At 35.9% G+C, this 24,929-nt stretch overlaps 1 protein-coding gene across 9 annotated transcripts in view; it reads right to left on the minus strand.

Annotated features, from left to right (window-relative positions):
• The window catches only part of DNAH6 (dynein axonemal heavy chain 6), a 411,305-nt gene that overhangs the window by 356,548 nt on the left and 29,828 nt on the right, over positions 1-24,929 (minus strand). For 6 of the 9 annotated variants that reach the window (XR_013526431.1, XM_035272130.3, XM_035272125.3 and 3 more), the window contains exons 1-3: positions 7,409-7,544; positions 5,931-6,163; positions 2,308-2,481 (exon numbers count right to left, since the gene is read on the minus strand). Coding sequence is in view for 8 of the 9 variants with exons in the window: in XM_035272130.3 (XP_035128021.3) it covers positions 2,308-2,481; positions 5,931-6,155 (399 nt within the window). In the remaining variant the exon portion in view is untranslated. Of the gene's footprint in view, positions 1-2,307; positions 2,482-3,849; positions 3,921-5,930; positions 6,164-7,408; positions 7,545-24,929 lie in introns of those variants that run through there. The other 3 variants (XM_002807522.6, XM_035272122.3, XM_035272126.3) reach the window with 2 other exon arrangements.

Genomic DNA, 24,929 nt, shown 5'->3' on the forward strand with positions numbered 1-24,929 from the left:
GCTGGTAGAGGCTGCCATTTCTGCAGGGATTTATTGCTACAAGCTCTGTGGAACAACCTCTCCAGAAAATCTGTACTCATAGGAAACATTACACCCCATCTCTGATTAAATATACTCTGTTGAATAGCAGTTGGAGAGAAACCTAACAAGTTCAGAGCTGAAGGAAACACATCTTTGAAGTTAAAAGGCAAATAAAATGAGTCTTTGAATTCTTGGGCAGGGATGGCAGCAATGGCACTGTTCTCTTCTGTGAATGAATAGGTCAAACCTGAACCAGAGAAAACGCACATCACTTATTTCAATGTTGCAACAAGGGCTAATCCACTTTAGTATTTTTATGAGACTAAAGTATTACTGTTTTAACAGAAAATGCATTTATTTTATTTGTTCTAATCTTTAAAAAGTCTTACTGCATTCTAAGTGGAAGACGTCTTTCCATAACAGGGTTACATATTTTCCTCTCAGCACTAATTTCTCATTATGTAACTCAGTGGGAAAATGTGATTCACATCTTTAGCATTAACATAGGTTTAGATTTGAGGGTGGGAATTAAAGAAAGCATTTATTCATAAAATGTACAATGTCTGTAGTACTTCTCTCTGATGGATGCCCAGTACAATTTGAAAGTCAATTTCTTTCTTAATTAACATAGGCCTCCAACTTCCTTCCTTTCTGCCTTCCTCTATCTCCCAGAAATCCTCCTTGTTGCATTTCTATTTGAAACTCATACTGATAAATCAATATCTGAAAAAGTTACCTTTATCTCAGAATAAATATCTTTTTTACTTTATGTAAAAATCCCCTTTTCCATATTTCTCTTTAATTCCTCTTTACTGAAGTCTTCACTGAGTGACAGCTACAACCAAAAATCATAGCTCACAACCTAACATTCCTTTTCAGCCCCACTTTCATCCAGATGTCTGTACAATTTCCCTCCTTTTCTTTAAATTCAAATTCTTGAAGCCCTCTTTACAGCAAATGACTTAATTTATAGGCAATCAAATCTTTCCTGGCTCAGATCTTTTCTGGAGAAAGAGCTCCCTCTGTCTCCACTTCACTGACACCATAGTAAGTGAGGTTTTGTAATTTCCATATAATTCTTCATATGATTTTATTCTTTCAGGATGATCTCACCCAAATCCAAAGTAAGCTCCTGTCCATCTAAGGTGGAGAGCTCCCACCTCTCTCACCTTATCTATCCCATTAACTTTACACACATTCTTCTCAACTTGATGTAACTCCCAAGGGTAACTATTATTCACTGACTGGCCCCCCAATGGCCAGGTGTAAGAGTCCTTTTTATTCAGTTTTTCATTATTTTGTACCTTAAACAACCAAGGAGAGCTCTATACTCCACTGTGTGCTGAGTGTTCACTTGTCCACCTACATACCTCTAAGACTCTGAAATCCTTGAGGATAGATCTTGTCCTCAACTGTGCACATCTAGCACTTCTAACCCAATGCTTGGAGCCAAACCAGCAATTAAATGTGTGACTGTCAAAGGATCCTCTCAACCAAAAGCTCAGAGAAATCTTGGCTCTATTGGTATCTTTACTGTAGGTATGCCCTTCATATTCTCTACAATTAATGTTTTTTTCTTTAATTATCTATAGATATTCATTTAAAGGCAAGTTCTGGTGATTTCTTCCCCAAGCTACCATTTCTTTTCATTTTTTTTTGAGATGGAGTTTCATTATGCCATCCAGGCTGGAGTGCAATGGAGCAATCTCGGCTCACTGCAACCTCCGCCTCCTGGGTTCAAGTGATTCTCCTGCCTCAGCCTCCCAAGTAGCTGGGATTACAGGCATATGCCACCATGTCCAGCTAATTTTTGTACTTTTTAGTAGAGATGGGGTTTCACCATGTTGGTCAGGCTGGTCTTGAACTTCTGACCTCAGATGATCCACCCGTCCCCACTCTGCAACTTTCACCAGCTACACAAGTTGTCTTTCTAGCTGGCTTAGTCTCCATTTTATTACCTTTCACCAGGGTCTTCAAAGATTATGATTTTTGGTAAAAATGATGAAAATTTCAAAAAAGTTATTCAAAATACTACTATGTCTTCTTTATCATGCAAAAGAAGGTTAGAAAACACTGTACAGATGCTGAAAGTTTCCTTTATGATTTTCCTCCACTGTAAGTTTTCCTTAAATAGGAAGAATGAAAAAATGTCATATTCCCCAAACTCATTATGCAACTTTATAGAAAATGACTTTACTACTATTTTTATGAGTTAAAGGCATGTTAGCAATGCTATACAAAACAAAATTAAGTTAAAAGAATCAATTAAGTATTTTAATATTATACCTGTATTTTTTTCATAGCATCTTCCTGCTCAAGAAACTGAGTAGATGATGTAACAGAACTTATTTTTGCTTTGCTTACTGGATGCTTAATGATTCCGGAAGTCATTAACTGAAATCGATTCTGTTCATATATGTATTTTGGCTGCTTATGATCTTGGTAGACTTTTAGCACTGGCTTTGGGAAATAGAGAGACATGTTAATCTTTTTAACATTCGTATAAACTTGTTTCATTTTTCACTACCTTTGGACTCCTTTTCCTGCTGGAAATTGATCTCCTTAGACTAATTTCCTATGAAAGACACAGTCCTAATAGTAACCACCACCATTGCCTGTCCCTGGCCTATTGTTTAAGTAAGACTTTTCTACCTAGATTCCATTAATTTTATACTTCAAATTATCAATGAATACTTACAAGAATAAATTACAACAGAAAAGGCTCAGAAGTATGAAATCATATACTCCCTAATTGTCCATTACAAAGCCCCATCATTTACTAATACTCTACTGTGGGAAAAAGTGCACAATCCTCCCACCAAAATCATCAATCCCCAAAATCATCAATCACTTCTCATAGCCATAAGTTATTGAAAATCTAAAAAAAAAAATAGGTGGCATTATCTTAAGCCATCTAGCTGAAAATTACGGCAATAAAACCCCCAGCTTTTGCATAATAAAGTGAATAATTCATTATAATGGCTTTTAGTTACTAAGCATTATGAGTTTAATCATCATAGCTAGTCTCTCATACACTGGGGTAAGAAAAAAAGGCTTGAGATTAAGTAAAGAAAAGCAGTTAACTTTTCAGGTAAATTGCCTTTGGTTTTAGATGAAAATCCCTTTTGAGCGACTCACTGAAGAAAGGAAAAGCCTAGCTGGTGCTACAGAGATGAGGGAGATCGAAGTTATATAATAGTGCTAAAAAGGAATAGAGACCAAATCACAAGTTGAGAACAAGAAGAAAAGTTGTCTGTTTACACAGGGTGACTTCACAGAGACCAAACAATGATCTATAAATATGATGTTAAGATAAATGCATATTTGGAAAACCCTTCTCTGAAACCTACTGAAATGAACAAGGAAAACAAATAAGCAAATGTTGAGAGATTTCATTACCACTAGATCTGTCTTAGAAGAGATTTTGAAAAGAAAAGTACTAAATACAAAAAGAAGACTATTAGCTGGTGCCCAGTGGAGTAGAGGCAAGCTCTACCTAAATTGCAGATGTCTGGCAGTTGATACAGGCTGTTGGCTGGGACTTGTTCAGATAACATCTCCCAATCTGAAGTAGTCTCTCTTAGTGTCTACCACATTGTGTGTTCTTTTCTTTTCTTTTTTAAGAGACAGGATCTTGCTCTGTCACCCAGGCTGGAGTGCAGTGATATATTCATAGCTCACTGCAGCCTTGACCTCCTGGGCTCAACTATCCTCTCCCTTTGCCTCCCAAAGTGCTGGTATTACAGGCATGAACCACTGTGTTTGGCTTATTTTCTTAATAGTCACTATCACTAGATGAAATTGTTCAGTCTGCTTATTTAGAATTACCAGAATTTCAACAGGAATCTTGTCTGCTTTGTTCAGTTGCTTTGTCCCTTCCTCAGAGCATGACTCAAACCCTGGCACAGAGGAGGCACATAACAAACTTTTAACATACATGAGTGGATGACATCGGTGACAAGTTGAACAACTTTAATCATCAATGGTTAATGATACACAATTTTTTTTTTTTTTGAGATGGAATCTTGCTCTATCACCCAGGCTGGAGTGCAGTGGCACAATCTTGGCTCACTGCAACCTCTGTCTCCTGGGTTCAAACAATTCTCTGCCTCACCCTCCTGAGTGTCTGGGATATAGGCACCCGCCACCACACCCAGCTAATTTTTATACATTTAGTAGAGATGAGCTATCACCATCTTGGCCAGGCTGGTAAGTGAAGGCAAATATGTCAGAGAGAAACAGATGTAAAAAGTTTCACACTAATTCCATGGGAGAAAAATGGGAAGGTGGACTTGGTGCCCCACACAACATGTGGTGGCACAGGCACACTGAACTCTGGGGAAGAGGAGGGCAGCAGTCAGTGCCACATCCACCATGCAAATGGAGGTGCAGTGTTAAACCAACAATAGTGACTTTGCATTTTGTCTTGATTCCATTTGTATTGGTTTTGCATTTTCTTTGTATTTAAGGTGTCAATTTGTTTATTAACAATTAGCATTAATTCCTAGCATAATTCTTTTTTCACATAAAGTAACATTAAATAAAAAATAACAAATTAACATGATGGATTAAGAATGCTTTTCTTCAAGAGAAATCAGTACTCAAACTAAATTTGAGAAGCAATAAATAAGGATTAATATCCATAATATATTTTTAAAAATTTAAAAATAAGCAAGATAAAGACAACTTAATTTTAAAGTGGACAAAGGTTATGAACAGATAATCCACAAAATAAGTAATATATGTGGTGATGAATGAATGAAAATATACCTAACTCCATTAATAAGATGCAAATTATAACAACAATGTGATGCCATTTTTAACATATCAGTCTAGCAAAAATTAAAAAAAAAAAACTGGTAGCACCAGGTTTGGCAAAGATGCGGGTAAACAGGCCCTCTCACACATTGTAGGTGAAAAGGTAAATTTTTGGAGGACAATCAGGTAATTTTTTTTGAAATTAAAAATGTGCATATAACCTAAAGATACCATTTCTAGGAATGCACTTTGATATGTACAAAGGCGCCATTCAATACAGCATTATCTGAAATAGCAAAATAAAAACAAAATAAACAAAACCAAATAAAAATAAAACAAAAACAAAAAGGAAATTACTTGAACTCACATCACTATGAGACCAGTTAATCAGTACTGTGTTATGGCACCTCTATGCAACAAAGCACTGTGCAGTGGTTAGAAAAGACACCTCTACATGCAAGGATGAGAAATATTTCTATATGATTAAGTGAAATAAGCACCTAGAAGATCAGTATGTATTGTATAATCTTACTTTAAAACTGACTATGTTTATAAAAACAAATATATATGCAAAAATATTTGAATAAACATAAAAGAGTCTGAAGGGCACACACTAATGATGGTAGCTAATGTCTAAGGGTGGAGAGAAGAACTTTCACTTTTTAATTTTTTCCCTTTCACAGCTCCTTTACATGCATTTATAATTATCCAAGGGCATAAATGGTTTCTAAAAATTAAGTATTTTCCACATGTACACAATTTTTTAAAGACAATGGCATGTATGTTGAAAATAATAAAACTATATGTCTAAATATAACATGTTTACTAGATTTCTCAGTGTTAAATGGTACCCTAATATCTAAAAGAGTCTTAAAGCATACATAGTTAAGTTTCTGAATTGTACATAATCCGAGAGAGGACTTAGCTGCCCAAAAACTTTGCCACTGAATCCTTTAACTTAAACAGTACCTAGAACTAAATATTTGTTAAATAAATACTTACCATATTTACAACTTCATAAAAAGTTATTATCTTTTAGCTTTCATTCTTTCTTTGTCAATTCAGAGTCTAGAAATGACTTCCATCCTCCAAAGCAATTTTGGAACTTCCTCTGTGGCTACAGAGGCTAAAACAATGGTTTTTGAACTTACCAAAGGCTCTAGTTTTATAGGCTGCTGTCGTTTTCTTGTCTTCTCCTGAGCTTTTGTAAGGTGCCTAAATGTTAGGATCCGTGTATCAGATTCATTTTCTGTGGATGTCACATAACTCACTCTTCCTTTGGCTTTTATGTTATTCAGTCTTGGAAGTGCAGAATTTTCTGCATACTCTTCAGTATTTGTCAGGTCAAATTCACTATCTGTGGCCTGAAAAGTCATCCTTACTCCTGGAAAGAATAGGGTGAGGAAAAAAAAAATGAAAAGTAGATAAAAAAGGTTGGGGAAGGAGGCTAGTGGAGACGGACTTAAGGACTAGGAAGCGTTGAATTTGCTTGCTGTCTTCAAATAAAACCCATCAAAGTTACCCCAGTCTTCCCAAACTGAGGATTTAAACCAAAGGAATAAAAAATTAGAAACTGTGCCTGGGCTTCAAGAACTGTAGCTAGGGTGGAACCCAGGAATTTGCATTTCTTACAGTTTCTTGGGTGATGCTGCTGCTGCTGCTGTGGGGACCACACTGGTCTAGATTTAGAAAGACGAAAGGAAATGCAATTAGTATTAAGATAATTGTTTCTCATCTCCTGGGAGCTTGCTCAAAATGCAGCGAATTCTAATACACACAGTCTGAAAAATACAGTATAGGTATTCAAGAAAAAACAAAGAGAGGAAAAAAAGAATGGAGGGCTAATTTCTGACACAGAGCTTCCGGAGCTTTAACGTGCAGGAGAATCACTTGCAGAGCTTGTTAAAATGAATGTTCTGATTCATACACTGAGTAGCAAGGTCCTAAAACACTAGAAATATAAACCTTTTATAATGGTCTTGCACTTCCACCACCACGCACACTTCCACCCCATTAGATGCGTGAAGATACTTTGAAACACCTTTCAAAATAGTGTTAGCACAAGAGGTCTCGAATCAGGTGTTGGCAGACCTAGGTTTTATATAGATCAGGGCCGGCCAATAGAAATATGAGAGCTTTGTATGCAAAGCTGTATGCAATTTAAATTTTTGCAGTAATAGCATTTTTAAAAGAGAAACAGGTGAAATTAATTTTAATAATGTGTTTTATTTACCATATCCAAAATGTAATCATTTGAACACACAATATAAAAATTATAGTGATATTTTATTTTATCTTTTGGTACCACGCCTTCAAAATCCAGCGTGTTTTTTAAATATATGAGCACATTTCAATTCACACTAGCCACGTGAGGTCTAATGATTACTGTATTTAACAGCGCAGGTCCACACTTGACCACTCAGTGAGATCTTGGACAAGTCTCTTGATATCTCTATTGCTTACTTTCCACCCCTCTAAAATGATAGGCAGATAGGAGGCAATCACTGAAATGTGTTTGCAGTTACTTTCTCTACCTCTTTGAGCCTTTTCTTATGTTCTCTGAAAGCCAGACTTTGTTTCTGGCTCAGAAATCAGAGCTCAAAGCCGAGACTCGGTTCCCAGGACTCACCAAGTTAGAATAGAGCAATCGCTGCTTAGGGTCTCCAGAGAGAGCAACGCCTGATCGGGAGTAGAAAGTCCTCGGTAGCGGTTAATGTTTCCGTTGCCTAGCGACCACCTGGCCTCTACAGATGCACAGCGCCACTGAGTAACACGTCGCCAGGCAACGCAGCAACCAGCCACAACTTTCGGTTCAGGAGCGCGCCAGGTAATCGAACCAATTAGTGTCTCCGAAACATTTCCTAAGTCGTTGATTGGTGGAGAGTCCGCACAGCCCGGTTCCGTCTCTGCGCTGGGATTTGAGTACTGTGCAGGAGGTGTAGCCAGTGCAGCCAAAGGAGGTGGTTAATTTTGTTTGTTTCTTTGCTTATCGATCACTCGCACCCATCTCAGCCTCCTACAGGAATCTCTTTTCTGTTTTCCTTCAAGAAGCTTAAGACTTGACGTGCACTTTAATAGAAATTTATCCGAAAGAGTCGAGAATTTCAGGAGAGAAATGTGAGTTGTGTAGACAGATGAGGTCCCCCTCTTCAAGGGAGTAACCACTCTGCAACCCTGTCCTACCCGCCGACCTCCTCACGAGTGTCCCAAGGCTCAAGAAATGTGGTCTCTTCTTCCCTCAAACTCCACTGTGACCTTCCAACTAATGTTCTTTTCCACTTGGAAGGTGACCTTGGTGTTAGGCATAGGATGAGCCCATATTACTTGGTCCCCGTACCCAAATCTTGGATCCTGGATCTTATTTTGGCATTTAGCCTCACTTAAGTTCCCAAATGACTGTCGCTAATGTTTATGGAGCGACCCCATCGAAGGCCAGTGCCTGTTGCTTACTCAAGATGCCTGATCCCAGTTACTGATCAGCAGAAGAAATCCTTTTATCTGCCTCAACGAATCCTTACACCAGATGGCCAAGCTCCGGTTTTCAACCTTCTCTCCAAAACGACATAATCACCACTTGAACTCATCATTTTCTTTTACTCTTGTTGGTTGCTGTTTGTTATCTTGATATTTGTTTCTTGCTCTATGTGAAGTTCTTTACATTATGGTTCTCACAACCTGCATCTTCTCAGTCCTAACATATGAAGGTATGTATTTCATATGCTGGTATGATTCTCATAGAGAATCAACGATAGAGCTAAAATGGAGATTACAGGTCACATAATCCATCTCCCTCATTTGATTAATAAGGGAATTGAAGCCCAGAGTGGGCGAGTAATTTACTCCAGGTTAGGCAGCTAGTTGTGAAAGACAAAACTAGAATGCAGATCTCCCAATACCTAATGAGAAACCGATAACAGCAAGAGAGTAAAGTCAGTTTAGAAAAAAATTTAAAGAATTCAGAAAAATTTCAAATGTAGACAAAATAAAGATTAATTCCTCAGAGATAAAAAAATACACACAAAACTAATCAGCTTGCAAAATGTAATCATTGATATAAACTAATAATGGAAAAAGAAATTCAAAGCCAACTCAATATATCAAAGCATAAAGTTATAACAACAAGCAATGTTACACACACCCCCAAAATAGGTTTCATTTCAGATGTGCAGTGAAAATGTTAATGTTTCCTTCAAAGTTTATGTAATGGAGACAAATCTATTGCTCCTCAACCCTAGACTCCCTTTTTTAGATTAAGTTGAATTTTATACAAGTGTTACCATGTGATCTGAAAGCATTCCAAAAGCTGTGTGTGTGTGTGTGTGTGTGCATGTGTGTGTGTGCGCGTGCATGTGTGTTGGAGTGAGTGCGGGAAGGGTTAGAAGACAGAGGCATATAGAGTTTCACAAAGGTATTACTATATGAAACACTGCTCATCAAATCTCTCCAAGCTACTTTTTTATTGTGGCAAGATGTTATCTTCATTATCAACTGACCACTTACTAAATCAATGTAGACAGCTTTGTGTGTAGCCTGTTTATTATTTTTACGGTTCTTATAAATAATCGTTACAATTTATTGGTTGTTTCTTATGTGCCAAGTACTGTGCTATATACTTTGCATTCATTCTTTTAAGCACTTCTAATATGAAATTCCCATTTCATAGCTAAAGAACTAGGTTACAAATGGTTATTTACAAGTTTACATCTTTAATAGTAAAAGTAAATCAGTTAAATTTTTTTTAGCGTTAAGATTTATATACCAGGCCATTTGTGACAGGTGACATTCCACTAATCATTGCAATAACTTTATGTTAGAGATATTATTATAACTACTCCACAGATAGGAAATTGAAGCTTAAAGAGGTTATGTGACTTTCCCAAGTCAGTCCGGAGGTAGTAAGTGGCAAAGCTGAGATACAAATCCAAATCTATCAACTTAAATTTCTATATAAATTTGAGCCCAAGATTATTGAATCATAGAATTCTGCTTCTGGATATATAGTGGACTATACTCTGAAAAATTTCTGAGGCACAGCATTTATGAATTTGGGTAAAGTCCAAGGCACATAATTTCAACTGCATTGCAGGGCTCACAGAAAAAAGGGAATCCTCAAAGGTCAAAATAATAATCAGATGAAACCAGAGCAATAAGTAACATGGAAGCTGTGGGTGCTGTGGGTGCAAATGCCCAGACAAAGAACATATAGCTTCAGGGATTAATGCTGAAGAGAAATAGAAGACTAGGCATTGCTTGAGTCTACATAAAATGGAAGAGCAAACTAAAGTTGTCACATACATCTGAGACTGTTGGAAGAATTATCTGCTCAGTAATAGGTTGGACTAGAAAAAAGCTGGCAGTGATGAAAACCTACAGGAAAACCAGTATATTTCTACCTGCAGATCCCAGTTTAAAAATTGTTAAAAATATAAGTCTCCTCCCAAGAATTTACAAGTATAGACAAAACCCTCTCACCAGTTCTGTTTTTTTTTTCTTCTTAATTGGATTTGGACCTGAAGAAAGACAGTTCTGGGGTTTTAATTTATACTACCTATGTGAACTGGGGAAAAAATGCAAGCTACTAGAAAATACTCACAAAGAGAAAGCCATTATCAACACTGAGTCCTTAGAATTCTCACGTTAGTTTCAGCCAAATATAAATTTACAATAAAAAAAATACAGGAAAACCAGCCACTCCAAACAAGAATTAGCAGAACAAACAACAGATTTAAAAGGCAAACACATTAAATAGTAGAACTCTTAGATATAGAATACATCAAAAATATTTATGAAATGTTCAAGGATAATGAAAATACAAAATTTCACAGTAATTATGGAAATAACATTAGCAAAAGTGGTAGCATAGGGATCTCTAAAAGTCCATCCTTCCACAAAAGTTGTAAGACTTCAGTGACTTTAGAGATTTCAGAAACCACACGTGACAAAGCATATGGTCTTTAAATAATAGTTTAGAAAAGTGAGCAACAAACAAATACAACCCACAATAAGTAGAAACAACAAGTTCTGAGAAGACAGGAGAATCTGATTTCCAGAGATGCCATATTACAATATTCAACATATCCAATTTTCAACCAAAAATATGAGACATGCAAACAAAGAAAGCATTATCCACTTACAGGAAGAAAAAAATTAATTAATTATGAATTAAGATGTTAATTGTAATGATAGGGAAACCACTAAGAAAATAACTAACAAAATAAATAAAAAGTGAACCAAAATGGCACTTTTTAAAAAAGTATGAGGTAGATTAAAAAAAAAAATCTACCTCATACAAAAGAAGGCAATAATGAGAGAAATGAAAAACAACATAGAAAAACAAATAGAAAATGTCAAAAGTAGGTCCTTCCTCATCAGTAATTATGATAAATGGAAATTGATTAAACTTATCAGCTAAAAGGCAGAATGAATTTAAAAAAAGACCCAAAAACATATTGTCTACAAGAGACATACTTTAGATTTAAAAATACAGACAGGTTTAAAATAAAATAATGGAAAAATATATTTCATGCATACTCTAAGGAAAAGAAAGCTGGAGTGACTATACTAATATTTTTTAAAAATGAACTTTAAGACAAACATTGTGATTAGAGATAAAGGTCCTAAAAAGAATCAATCCATCAAGAAGATATAACAATTATAAATATATTCACCTAACAACACAGCCCCAAAATATATAAAGTACAAACTGACAGAATTATTGAAGGGAGAAATGGACAACTCAACAATAGTTGAAAATCCTATCTTTCAGTAATGATGAAACAACTACTGCTATGGTTTGAATGTGTCCCCGAAAGTATGTATGTTGGAAAATTAATCCTCAATGCAACAGTGTTGAGAAGTGGAACCTAATAAGAGATAATTAGGTAATAATGGAGACCTAATGCAGAGACTTTATGGGAAGTGGGCTAGTTATTGAGAAGGCTTGTTATACAACTGAGTTTGGCCCTCACTTGTTCTCTCATGGACTCTCTTGCCCTTCCATCTTCCATCGTGGGTGAATGCAACATGATGTCCCTTACCAGATGCTTCTGGCCTCTCAATTTTGGCCTTCCCAGACTCCAGAACTGTAAGATATAAATCTTTGTTCTTTATAAATTATCTAGCCTATGGTATGTATTCCATTATAGTCACCAAATTGACTAAGGGACTATAGAAAAGATTAATAAGGAAATAAAATAACTGGGCAACACTATTAACCAAACATACTTGACAAACATCTATAAAACGTCCCACCCCCAAAACAACAGAAAACACATTCTTTTCAAATGTACATGAAACATTCTCCAAGATAGACCATGTGTTAGGCCACAGAAACAAGTCTCGATAAATGTTAAAAGTTTGAAGTCATACAAAATACCTTTTCTGATCATATAAAATAAAATTAGAAATACTAGCAAACTGAATCCAGCAGTATATTCAAAGGATTGTACACCATGGCCAAGTACAATTCATTGCAGGAATGAAAAAGTAGTTCAAAATAAAAAAAAACAATAAAAGTAATACATCATATTAAGAGAAGAAGAGGGAAAAAGACAGCAGGATCATCTTAATTAATGAATGAAAAAGCATCTGATAAAATCCAACACCATTTCATTATAAAAACATTAAACAAACTAGGAATAGAAGGAAACATTTTCAACCTGATAAATGGTATTTGAAAAACTCATAGTTAACATCATACTCAGTGCTGAATGCCTGAAAACTTTCCTAATAAGATAGAAATAAAACAAGTATGTCTGTTCTTGCCACTTCAATTGGATATTGTACTGAAATTTCAAGCCAGAGAAATTAGGTAAGAAAAAGAGATAAAAGGCATCCAGATTAGAAAGGAAGAAGTAAAACTATATTTATAAATAAAATTATCTTATATAGAAATCTTAAAGAATTGACAAAATACAATTAGAGCTAATAAATGAGTTTAATAAGGTCACAGGATACATGATCAACACATAAAAGTTAGTTGTATTCATTCCTATGTTCTTGCAATGGACAATCCAAAAATAGAAAAAAATTCTATTAAAAATAGCACTGCAAATGATAAAATATGTAGGAATAAACTGAATCAAAGAAGTGCCAGACTCACATGCTGAAGACTAGAAAACATTGCTTAAAGAAATTTAAGACTTATGTAAATGGAAAGCCATCATGTGTTCATGAATCTGAAAACTTACTATTATTAAAATGGCAATACTCCCCAAATTGATGTACAGATTCAATACAATCCCTATCAAAACTACAACTGTCTTTTACAGAAGACAAGCTAATCCTAAAATTCATGTGGAATTGCAAGGGGACTTAAGTAGCCAAAATAATATTGAAAAGGAAAAACAATGTTGCAGTACTCACATTTTCCCATCTCAAAACTTACTACAAAGCTATGAATATCAAAACAGTGTGGTAATGTCATAAGAATAGACATACAGATGAATATAATAGAATACTCCTAGATATTGTCCAAGACAACCAAGGAGGTACCTTTATGAGTCTGCAAAAACAACAGTGTTACTGGGCTTGGTGTGCCCCTCAAGCAGACACAACTTAGATTACAACACCCAAGTCCTTTTACATATCTAGAAAACCTTCTGAAAAAGGATGGCTACACACAAGCCCTGACTGTGAACACAACAATAAATACCTAATTCTTCAATTTCCAGACACTGAAGAATATGTACTAGCATCAACATTATCCAGGAAAACATGATCTCAACGAATAAACTAAATAAGGCACCAGGAACCAATCCCAGAGAAACAGAGATATGTGACCTCTGAGACAGAAAACGCAAAATACCTGTGTTGAGGAAACGCAAAGAAATTCAAGATAACAGAAAGAATTCAGAATTCTATCAGATAAATTTAACAAAGAGAAAAATAATTTAAAAACATCAAGCAGAAATTTTGTAGCTGAAAAATGCAATAACATACTGAGGAATGCATTAGAATCCTTTAATATTAGAATTCATCAAGCAGAGGAAAGAATTAGTAAGCTTGAAGACCAGACTATTTGAAAATACACAGTCAGAGAAGACAAAAAAAAAAAAAAAAAAAACTAGGAAAAAACAATGAAGCATGCCTACAGGATCTAAAAAATAGCCTCAAAAGGGCAACTCTAAAAGTTATTGGCCTAAAAAAGAATGTGGAGAAAGAGATATGGGTAGAAAATTTATTTAAAGAGATAATAACAGAGAACTTCCCAAACTTATCAACATCCAAGAAAGATATCAACATCCAAGCACAAGAATGTTACAGTACACCTAGCACAGTTAATCCAAAGAACACTACCACAGGGCATTTAATAACCAAATCCCAAAGGTCAGGGATAAAGAAAGGATCCCTGTTAAGGGCAGCCAGAGAGAAAGGTCATGTCACCAACAAAGGGAAGTCCATCAGACTCACAGCAGATCTCTCAGCAGACACCCTACAAGCCAGAAGAGAGTGGGGGCCAATATTCAACATTCTTAAAGAAAAGAACTTTCAACCTAGGATTTTATATTCAGCCAAATTACATTTCATAAGTGAAGGAGCAATAAAATCCTTTACAAACAAGCAATTACTCAGAGATTTCATCACCACGAGGCCTGCTTTACAAGAGCTCCTGAAAGAAGCACCAAACACAGAAAGGAACAACCAGTACCAGCCACGCCAAAAATGTACCAAATGGTAAAGAGCATTGAGACAATAAAGAAACTGCATCAACTAAAACAACCAGTTAGCATCAATATGGTAAGATCGAATTCACACATAACAATGTTAACCTTAAATGTAAATGGGCTAAATGCCCCAATCAAAAGGCACAGATTGGCAAATTGGATAAAAATTCAAAACCCATTAGTGTGCTGTATCCAGGAAATTCATCTCACATGCAAGGATACACATAGGCTCACAATAAAGGGATGGAGGAAGATTTACCAAGCAAATGGAGAGAAAAAAAAAGCAGGAGTTGTAATCCTAGTATCTGATAAAATAGACTTTAAACCAACAAAAATCAAATGAGACAAAGAAGGGCATTACATAATGGTAAAAGGATCAATGCAACAAGAAGAGCTAACGATCCTAAATATATATCCACCCAATACAGGAGCACCCAGATACATAAAGCAAGTTCTTAATGACTTACAAAGAGACTTAGACTCCTACACAATAATACTGGGAGACTTTAACACTCCACTGTCAATATTAGACAGATCAACAAGACAGAAAATTAACAAGGATATCCAGGACTTGAACTCAGACCTGGACCAAGCAATTCTAATAGACATTTACAGAACTCCAGATCTACAGAATATAAATTTTTCTCAGCATCACATCACACCTACTCTAAAATTGACCACATAATTGGAAGTAAATCACTCCTCAGCAAAGGCAAAAGAACAAAAATCATGACAAACAGTCTCTCAGACCACAGTGCAATCAAGTTAGAACTCAGAATTCAGAAACTAACTCAGAACCGCACAGCTTCATGGAAACTGAACTGGCTCTTGAATGTTGACTGGATAAACAATGAAAAGAAGGCAGAAATAAAGATGTTCTTTGAAACCAAAGAGAATGAAGACACAATGTACCAGAATCTCTGGGACACATTTAAAGCAGTGTCTAGAGGAAAATATATAGCAATAAATGCCCAGATGAAAAGCAAGGAAAGATATAGAATCAACACCCTATCATCAAAATTGAAAAAGCTAGAGGAGCAAGATTAAAAATACTCAAAAGCTAGCAGAAGACAAGGAATAACTAAGATCAGAGCAGAACTGAAGGAGATAGAGACACAAAAAAAAAAAACTTCAAAAAATCAATAAATCCAGGAGCTGGTTGTTTGAAAAGATCAAGAAAATAGGCCACTAGCCAGATTAATAAAAAAGAAAAAAGAGAATAACCAAATTGAAGCAATAAAAAAACGATGAAGGGGATATCACCACAGATTCCACAGAAATACAATCTACCATCAGAGATTACTACAAACAATTCTATGCACATAAAACAGTAAACATGGAAGAAATGGATAAATTTTCGGACACTTGCATCCTCCCAAGCCTAAACCAGGAAGAAGTCGAAACCCCGAATAGACCAATAACAATGGCTGAAGTTGAGGCAGCAATTAATAGCCTACCAACCAAAAACACCCCAGGTCCAAATGGGTTCACAGCCAAATTCTACCAGACATACAAAGAGGAGCTGGTACCACTCCTTCTGAAACTATTCCAAACAATCCAAAAAGACGGAATCCTTCCCAAATCATTTTATGAGACCAACATCATCCTGATACCAAAACCCGGCAGAGACTCAGCAAGAAAAGAAAACTTCAGGCCAATATCCATGATGAACATAGATGCAAAAATCTTCAATAAAATGCTGGCAAACCAATTGCAACAGCACATCAAAAAGCTTATCCACCATGATCAAGTAGACTTCATCCCAGGGATGCAAGGCTGGTTCAACTTACACAAGTATAAAAACATAATTCACCACATAAACAGAACCAAAGACAAAAACTACATGATTATCTCAATAGATGCAGAGAAGGCCTTTGACAAAATTCAACATCCCTTTATGCTAAAAACTCTCAATAAACTAGGTATGGATGGAAATTATCTTAAAATAATAAAAGCTATTTATGACAAACCCACAGCCAATATCACACTGAATGGGCAAAAACTGGAAGCATTCCCTTTGAAATCTGTCACTAGACAAGGATGCTCTCTCTCACCATTCCTATTCAATATAGTACTGGAAATTCTAGCCAGAGCAATCAGGCAAGAAAAAGAAATAAAGAGTATCCAATTAGAAAAGGAGGAAGTCAAATTGTCTCTATTTGCAGATGACATGATTGTATATTTAGAAGACCCTATCATCTCAGTCCAAAATCCCCTGAAACTGATAAGCAACTTCAGCAAACTCTCAGGGTACAAAATCAATGTGCAAAAAACACAAGCATTCCTATACACTAATAACAGACTGAAAGAGAGCCAAATCAAGAACGAACTGCCATTCACAATTGCTACAAAGAGGATAAAATACCTAGGAATACAACTAATAAAGAATGCAAAGGACCTCTTCAAGGAGAACTACAAACCACTGCACAACAAAATAAGAGAGGACACAAACAGCTGGAGAAACATTCCATGCTGATGGTTAGGAAGAATCAATATCGTGAAAATAGCCATACTGACCAAAGTAGTTTACAGATTCAATGCTATCCCCATCAAGCTACCAATGACCTTCTTCACAGAACTGGAAAAAACCACCTTAAGCTTCATATGGAACCAAAAGAGAGCCTGCATAGCCAAGTCAATTCTAAACAAAAAGAACAAAGCTGGAGGCATCACACTACCTGACTTCAAACTATACTACAAGGCTACAGTAATCAAAACAGCATATAGACCAAAACAGAGATATAGACCAATGGAACAGAACAGAGGCCTTGGAGGTAATGCCACACGTCTACAACCATCTGATCTTTGACAAACCTCACAAAAACAAGCAATGGGGAAAGGATCACTGTTTAATAAATGGTGTTGGGAAAACTGGCTAGCCTTGTGCAGAAAGCAGAAACTGGACTCCTTCCTGACACCTTACACTGAAAGTAACTCCACATGGATTAAAGACTTAAAACATAAGACCTAATGCCATAAAAACCCTAGAAGAAAATCTAGGCAAAACCATTCAGGACACAGGCATAGGCAAGGACTTCATGACTAAAACACCAAAAGCATTGGCAACAAAAGTCTAAATAGACAAATGGGACCTAATTAAACTCCAGAGCTTCTGCACAGCAAAAGAAAGAGTCATTAGAGTGAATCAGCAACCAACAGAATGGGAAAAAATTTTTGCAATCTACCCATCTGATGATGGGCTAATATCCAGAATCTACAAAGAATTAAAACAGATTTACAAGAGAAAAACAAGCCCATTCAAAAGTCGGCAAAGGATATGAATAGACATTTTACAGAAGAAGACATATATGAGGCCAACAAACATATGAAAAAATGCTCATCATCACTGGTCATTAGAGAAATGCAAATCAAAACCACATTGAGATACCATCTCATGCCAGTTAGAATGGTGATCATTAAAAAATCTGGAGACAACAGATGCTGGAGAGGATGTGGAGAAATAGGAACACTTTTACACTGTTGGTGGGAGTGTAAATTAGTTCAACCATTGTGGAAGACAGTGTGGCGATTCCTCAAGGACCTAGAAATAGAAATTCCATTTGACCCAGCAATCCCATTACTGGGTATTTATCCAAAGGATTATAAATCATTCTATTATAAGGACGTATGCACACAAATGTTCACTGAAGCACTGTTTACAATAGTGACAGTGGAAAATGTGGCACATATACACCATGGAATACTATGCAGCCAAAAAAACGATGAGTTTGTGTCCTTTGTAGGGACATGGATGAACCTGGAAACCATCATTCTCAGCAAACTGACACAAGAACAGAAAATCAAACACTGCATATTCTCAGTCATAGGCGGGTGTTGAAAAATGAGAACACGTGGACACAGGGAGGGGAGTATCACACACTGGGGTCTGTAGTGGGGAGAACTAAGGGAGGGACAGCAGGGGATGGGGAGTTGGGAGGGATGGCATGGTAGAAATGCCAGATATAGGTGATGGGGAGGAAGGCAGCAAACTACATTGCCATGTGTGTACCTATGCAACAATCTTGCATGTTCTTCACATGTACCCCAAAACCTAAAACACAATAAAATATATATTTTTTTATAAGAAAGGACCTAAAAGCAATGAGAGTAAAGAGACAAATAATATACAATGGAGCGTTGATGCATCTGGCAGGAGACTTTTCTATGGAAACCTTACAGGTCAGGAGAGAGTGGCATGACATTTAAATTGTTGAAGAAAAAACCAACAACTTTTACCCTAGAATAGTATGTCTGGTAAAAATATCTATCATCAAACATGAAAGGGAAATAAAGCCTTCCCTAGAAAAAGAAAGCTGAGGGATTTCATTATCACTAGATCTGTCCTACGAGAAATGCATAAGGGAATACTTCAGTTAGAAAGGAAACAACATTAGTGAGCTAAAAATGATCACCTGAAGCTACAAATTCACTGGTAAGTCACAAAAAAACCCACAAAATATTATAACACTGTAACTGGTTTGTAAACTACTATTGTCCTAAGTATAAAGACTAAATGATGAAACAATAGCAAAAATAATAACTACAGCAACATTTCAAGACATGACACAATAAGATATAACTAGAAACAACAAAAAGTTTAAAAGTAGGGGGATGAAGTTAAGGCATAGAGTTTTTGTTAGTTTTCTCTTCCATTGCTTTTTTATGCAAACAGTGTTAAGTTGTTATGAGGTTAACGTGATGAGTTCTAAGACAGTATTTGCAAGCCTCATGGTGATTTCAAACCAAAAACATACAATGAAGACACACACACACACACACACGAAACTAAATATCACCAAGGAAAATTACCTTTACTACTAGAAGTTAAGAAAGAAAGAAAGAAGTAAGGAAGAGATGACCAGAAAACAAATAATAAAATGGCAGGAATAAGTTCTTAGTTATCAGTAATAACATTGAATATAAATAAACTAAATTCTCCAGTCAAAAGACATAGACTGGCTGAATGAATGAAAAGACCCATTGATCCATTGCCTACAAGAAACACACACCCCCTATAAAGACACACATAGATGAAAAATAAAGGGATAAAACAAGATATTCCATGCAAATAGAAACCAAAAAAGAGCAGCAGTTGCTATACTTATATCACACAACATAAATTTCAAGACTGAAACTATAAGAAGAGACAAGGAAGGTCAGTATATAATGATAAAGGGGTCGATTCAGCAAGAGAATATAATAATTATAAATATACATGCACCCAATGCTGGAGCATCCAGATATATAAAGCAAATACTATTAGAGCTAAAGAGAGATATAGGCCCCAATACAATAACAGGTGGAGACTTCAACACCCTACTTTCAACTTTGGACAGATATTTTAGACAGAAAATCAACAAAGAAACATCAGATTTAATCTGCAATTTAGACCAAATGGATCTAATAGATATATACAGAATATTTCATTCAATGGCTTCAGAATGCACATTCTTTTCCTCAGCACATGAATTATTCTCAAGGATAGCCCACATGTTAGGTCACAAGACAAGTCTGAAAACATTTTTAAAAATTGAAATAATAGCAAGCATCTTCTCTAACCACAAAGGCATAAAATTAGAAATTCATAACAGAAGGAATTTTGGACCTATACAAATACATGGAAATTAAACAACATGCTCCTGAATGACCAGGAGTCAATGAAGAAATTAAGAAGGAAACTGAAACATTTTTTGAACAAATCATAATGGAAACACAATATATCAAATCCTATGGGATACAGCAAAAGTGTTACTAAGAATGACGTTTATAACTAAGTGCCTACGTGAATAAAGAGGAAGAACTTCAGATAAAGTGTAATGATGCGTCATAAAGAACTGAAAAATCAAGAATTTTTCAAACCCAAAATTAGTAGAAGAGAAGAAATAATAAAGATCAGAGCAGAAATTAATGAAATTGAAACAAAGACGACAAAAGAAAAGGTCAATGAAACAAAAAGTTGGTTTTTTGGAAAGTTAAACAAAATTGGCCAACCATTAGCCAGGCTAATGACGAAAAAAGAGGGAAGATCCCAATAAAGAAGATCAGAAATAAAAAAGGTGACATTACAACTGATACTGCAGAAATTCAAAGGATCATTAGTGGCTGCGATGACCAATTATATGCCAATAAATTGGAAAATGTAGAAAAATGAACACATTTCTAGACACATACAAACTACCAAGATTGAACCAGAAAGAAATCCAAAACCTGAAAAGACCAATAACGAGTAGTGAGATCAAAGCCATAATAAGAAGTCTCCCGGTAAAGAAAAACTCAGGACCTGAAGGCATCACTGCTGAATTTTACCAAACTTTTAAATAATAACTAATACCAACCCTACTCAAAGTATTTCAAAAAATAGGAGAGGAGAGAATGCTACCAAACTCATTCTGCAAGGCCAGTATTACTCTGATGACAAAACCAGAGAAAGACCCACTTAAAAAAAAGAGAAAACTACAGGCTAATATAGCTGATGAATTTTGATGTAAGAAATCCTCAATAAAAAACTAGCAAACTAAATTCAACAATACATTAGAAAGATCATTCAACATGACCAAATGGGACTTATCCCTGGAATGCAAGGATGACCCAACATATGCAAATGAATAAATGTAATATACCATATCGACAGAAGAAATGATACAACCATATGATCATTTCAGTTGACGCTGAAAAAGCATTTGATAAAATTCAACATCACTTCATGATAAAAACCCTCAAAATTCTGGGGATAGAAGGAACATATCTTGCATAATAAAAGCCATAAATGACAGATCCACAGTTAGTATCATAATAATTGGGGAAGAATCAAAAGCCTTTCCCCTATGATTTGGAACATGACAAGGATGCCAACTTTTATCATTGTTACTTAGCATGGTACTGGAAATCTTAGCTAGAGCAATCTCACAAGAGAAAGTTACAAAGGACGGCCAAACTGGAAAGGAAGAAGTCAAGTTATCTTGTTTGCAGATGATATGATCGTATATGTGGAAAAATCTAAAGACTCCTCACACACCCAAAAACTATTAGAACTGATAACCAAATTCAGTAAAGTTGCAGGAGACAAAAATCAACATACAAAAATCAGTAGCATTTCTATATGTAACAGTGAACAATCAGAAAAAGACATAAAGAAGTAATCTCATTTACAATAGCCACAGATAAATTAACTCCCTAGGAATCAAAGAAGTGAAAGATCTCCATAACAAAAAGTATAAAACACTGATGAAAGAAACTGAAGAGGACACCAAAACATTCAAAATATTCCATGTTCATGGACTGGAAGAATCAATATTGTTAAAATGTCTACACTACCTAAAGTAAGCTACAGATTCAGTGGAATCTCTATCAAATTACCAGTGACATTCTTCACAGAAATAGAAAAGACAATCCTAAAGTTTATACGAGCTTTAAAAAGACCTGGAATAGCCAAAGCTATCCTGAGCAAAAAGAGCAAAACTTGAGGAATCACGTTACCTAACTTCAGTTTATACTACAAAGCTATAGCAACCATAACAGCATGGTACTGGCATAAAAACAGACACATAGACAATGGAACAGAACAGAGAACCAGAAACAAATCCACACACCTACAGTGAACTCATTTTGGACAAAGGTGCAAAGAACATACATTGGGGAAAGACAGTCTTTTCAATAAATGGTGCTGGAAAAACTGGATATTCATATGCAGAAGAATGAGACTAAACTTCTATCTTTCATCACATACAAAAATCAAATCAAAATGGATTAAAGACTTAAATCTAAGACCTCAGACTATGAAGCTGCTATGAGAAGGCATTGGGAAAAATCTCCAGGACACCGGTCTGGGAAAACAACATTTCTTGAGCAATACCCTACAAGCACAGGCAACCAAAGCAAACATGGACAAATGGGATCACATCAAGTTAAAAGCTTCTGCACAGGAAAGAACACAATAACACAGTGAAGAGACAACCCACAGAATGGGAGAAAATATTTGTAAACTACCCATCTGACAAGGGATTACTAACCAGAATGTATAAGGAGCTAAAAGAACTCTGCTGGAAAAAAAACCTAATAACCTGATGAAAAAAATGGCCAAAAGATTTGAACGGACATTTCTCAAAAGAAGATGCACAAATGTCAAACAGGCATATGAAAAGGTGCTCAACATCCTTGATCATCAGTGTAAATCAAAACTACTATGAGATGTCATCTCATCTCAGTTAAAGACAGGCAATAACAAACTCTGATGAGGATGTGCAGAAAAGGGAACCCTTGTACACTGGTGAAGGGGTTGTAAATTAGTACAACCACTATGGAGAATTGTTTGGAGGTTCCTCAAAAAACTAGAACCTGAGCTTCCATATGCTCTAGCAATCCCACTGCTGAATATATCCAAAAGAAAGGAAATCAATATTTTGAAGAGATATCTGTACTCCTATGTTTGTTCTAGCACTGTTTACAATAGATATGATTTGAAAGCAACCTAAGTGACCATCAATGGATGAATGAATAAAGAAAATGTGGTACGAATACACAATGGAGTGTATTCTTTTTATTAAGCCATAAAAAGAAGAAAATCGATTCATCTGCAACAACATGGATGGAACTGAATATTATGATGTTAAGTGAAATAAGCCAGGCACAGAAAGACACACATTGCATATTCTTACTTATTTGTGGGATCTGATAATCAAAACAATTGACCTCATGGACACACAGAGTAGAAGGATGGTTATCAGAGACTGGGAAGGGTAGTGGGAGGTTGTGGGGGAGGTAGGGATGGTTAATGGATACAAAAAAAAAAAAAAAAAAAAAAGAAAGAAAAAAGAATGAGTAAGACCCACTATTTGATAGCACAACAGGATGACTATAATCAATAATATCTTCATTATACATTTTAAAATAATCTGAGGAGTGTAATTGCATTGTTTGCAACTCAAAGGATAAATGCTTGAGGGGATGAATACCCCCATTCTCCATTAAGCACTTATTCCCGTTGCATCCCTGTATCAAAACATCTCATGTACCCTATAAATATATGCACCTACAATGTACCCACAACATTTAAAAAAATTAAAAAACAGCAAATGGATGTGTGCCTCTCTTTGGTGACAGTTGGGAAAATAAAAGATATGAGGGGTGCCAGCCATCAAAGAACAGGAATGTGAACCCCATGTCTTGAGAAAAATGAGTTAGTTACCTTTAAATTAGCACAAGGAAGCATAAGAAAGCATGAAGTGGAGGGACAATGAACTTGGTGGAGGCCAGGATAAAATGGATTAGGAGCACTGCTGAAAGATTTAGTTTTTGATAAAAAGAAATTACATCTGTTCCATGTAGATGGAAGGAAGGTGGCAGTGATTTAGGTAAAGTGATAGATTTGGGGTCTTATTTATTCTATTTTCTTTCTAAAGCAGGAGATGTGGTCAACTGCTGAGAAGGGTGGAGGTGGGAGTGGTAGAGGCTTCATATAATTTATACAGGAGTTAATGTCTCTTCCGCCTTGGCTGTTCAGTTTAATTTCAGGGTCTGTGAACCGCTTACAATTCTTTTCATGTTTGTGTGTGTGCATTTCTTTGTCTATAACATTGATAAGATTCTCAAAAGAGTCTGTGACCAATCACCTCTCACAGATGAGAATTAGACATAGTCTGCAAGTGGGCTGCCCTTAAGTGCTGGCGTAAGTCATGTGCTGCTCAACTTTCTGAGGGGTTAGTGATATCATATTCTGTTGCTTCATCACCACCTTGTGGTCAAATGCAGGCATTACAGATTTTTGAATCAGGACAATGGTTTTTTTTTTCTTTTTTCTTTTTTTAAATATATTTATATATTTATATATATATATAATTGCACTTCATGTTCTGGGGTACATGGGCAGAAGATGCAGGATTGTTGCAATAGGTACATACATGGCAATGCGGTTTGCTTCCTCTATCCCCTCAGCACCTATATCTGGCATTTCTCCCCATGTCATCCTTCCCAACCTCCCTACTCCTTGATGTCTCTCCTCTAATCCCCCTCAACAGACCCTAGTGTGTGATGCTCCCCTCCCTGTGTCCATATGTTCTCATTTTTCAACATCCATCTACAAATGAGAACATGTGGTGTTTGATTTTCTGTTCTTGTGTCAGTTTGCTGAGAATGATGGTTTCCAGATTCATCTATGTTCCTACAAAGGACATGAACTCATCGTTTCTTATGGCTGCATAGTATTCCATGGTGTATATGTGCCACATTTTCCTTAGGACAATGGTTTCTTAAATCTGAAAGGAACTTGAGGCATTATATAGTCTAATGCCCCATGAGTTATGAGAATTAATAATTATCATAAAGTTTTCCTTCAAAATATTGAAACTATGTGAATATGTATCAGTGATACACCCCGCCAAGCCTAGATAATTACATTTTAAGACTTAAAGGTCTTTGCAGAGGTGATCTCTAAGTTAATGTTTTTGTGATTTGAAAAGGTCAAAGAGGCTGGATGTGGTGGCTCACGCC

The sequence above is a fragment of the Callithrix jacchus genome, chromosome 14 (genome assembly GCF_049354715.1).
Source record: "Callithrix jacchus isolate 240 chromosome 14, calJac240_pri, whole genome shotgun sequence".
Taxonomy (NCBI): domain Eukaryota; kingdom Metazoa; phylum Chordata; class Mammalia; order Primates; family Cebidae; genus Callithrix; species Callithrix jacchus.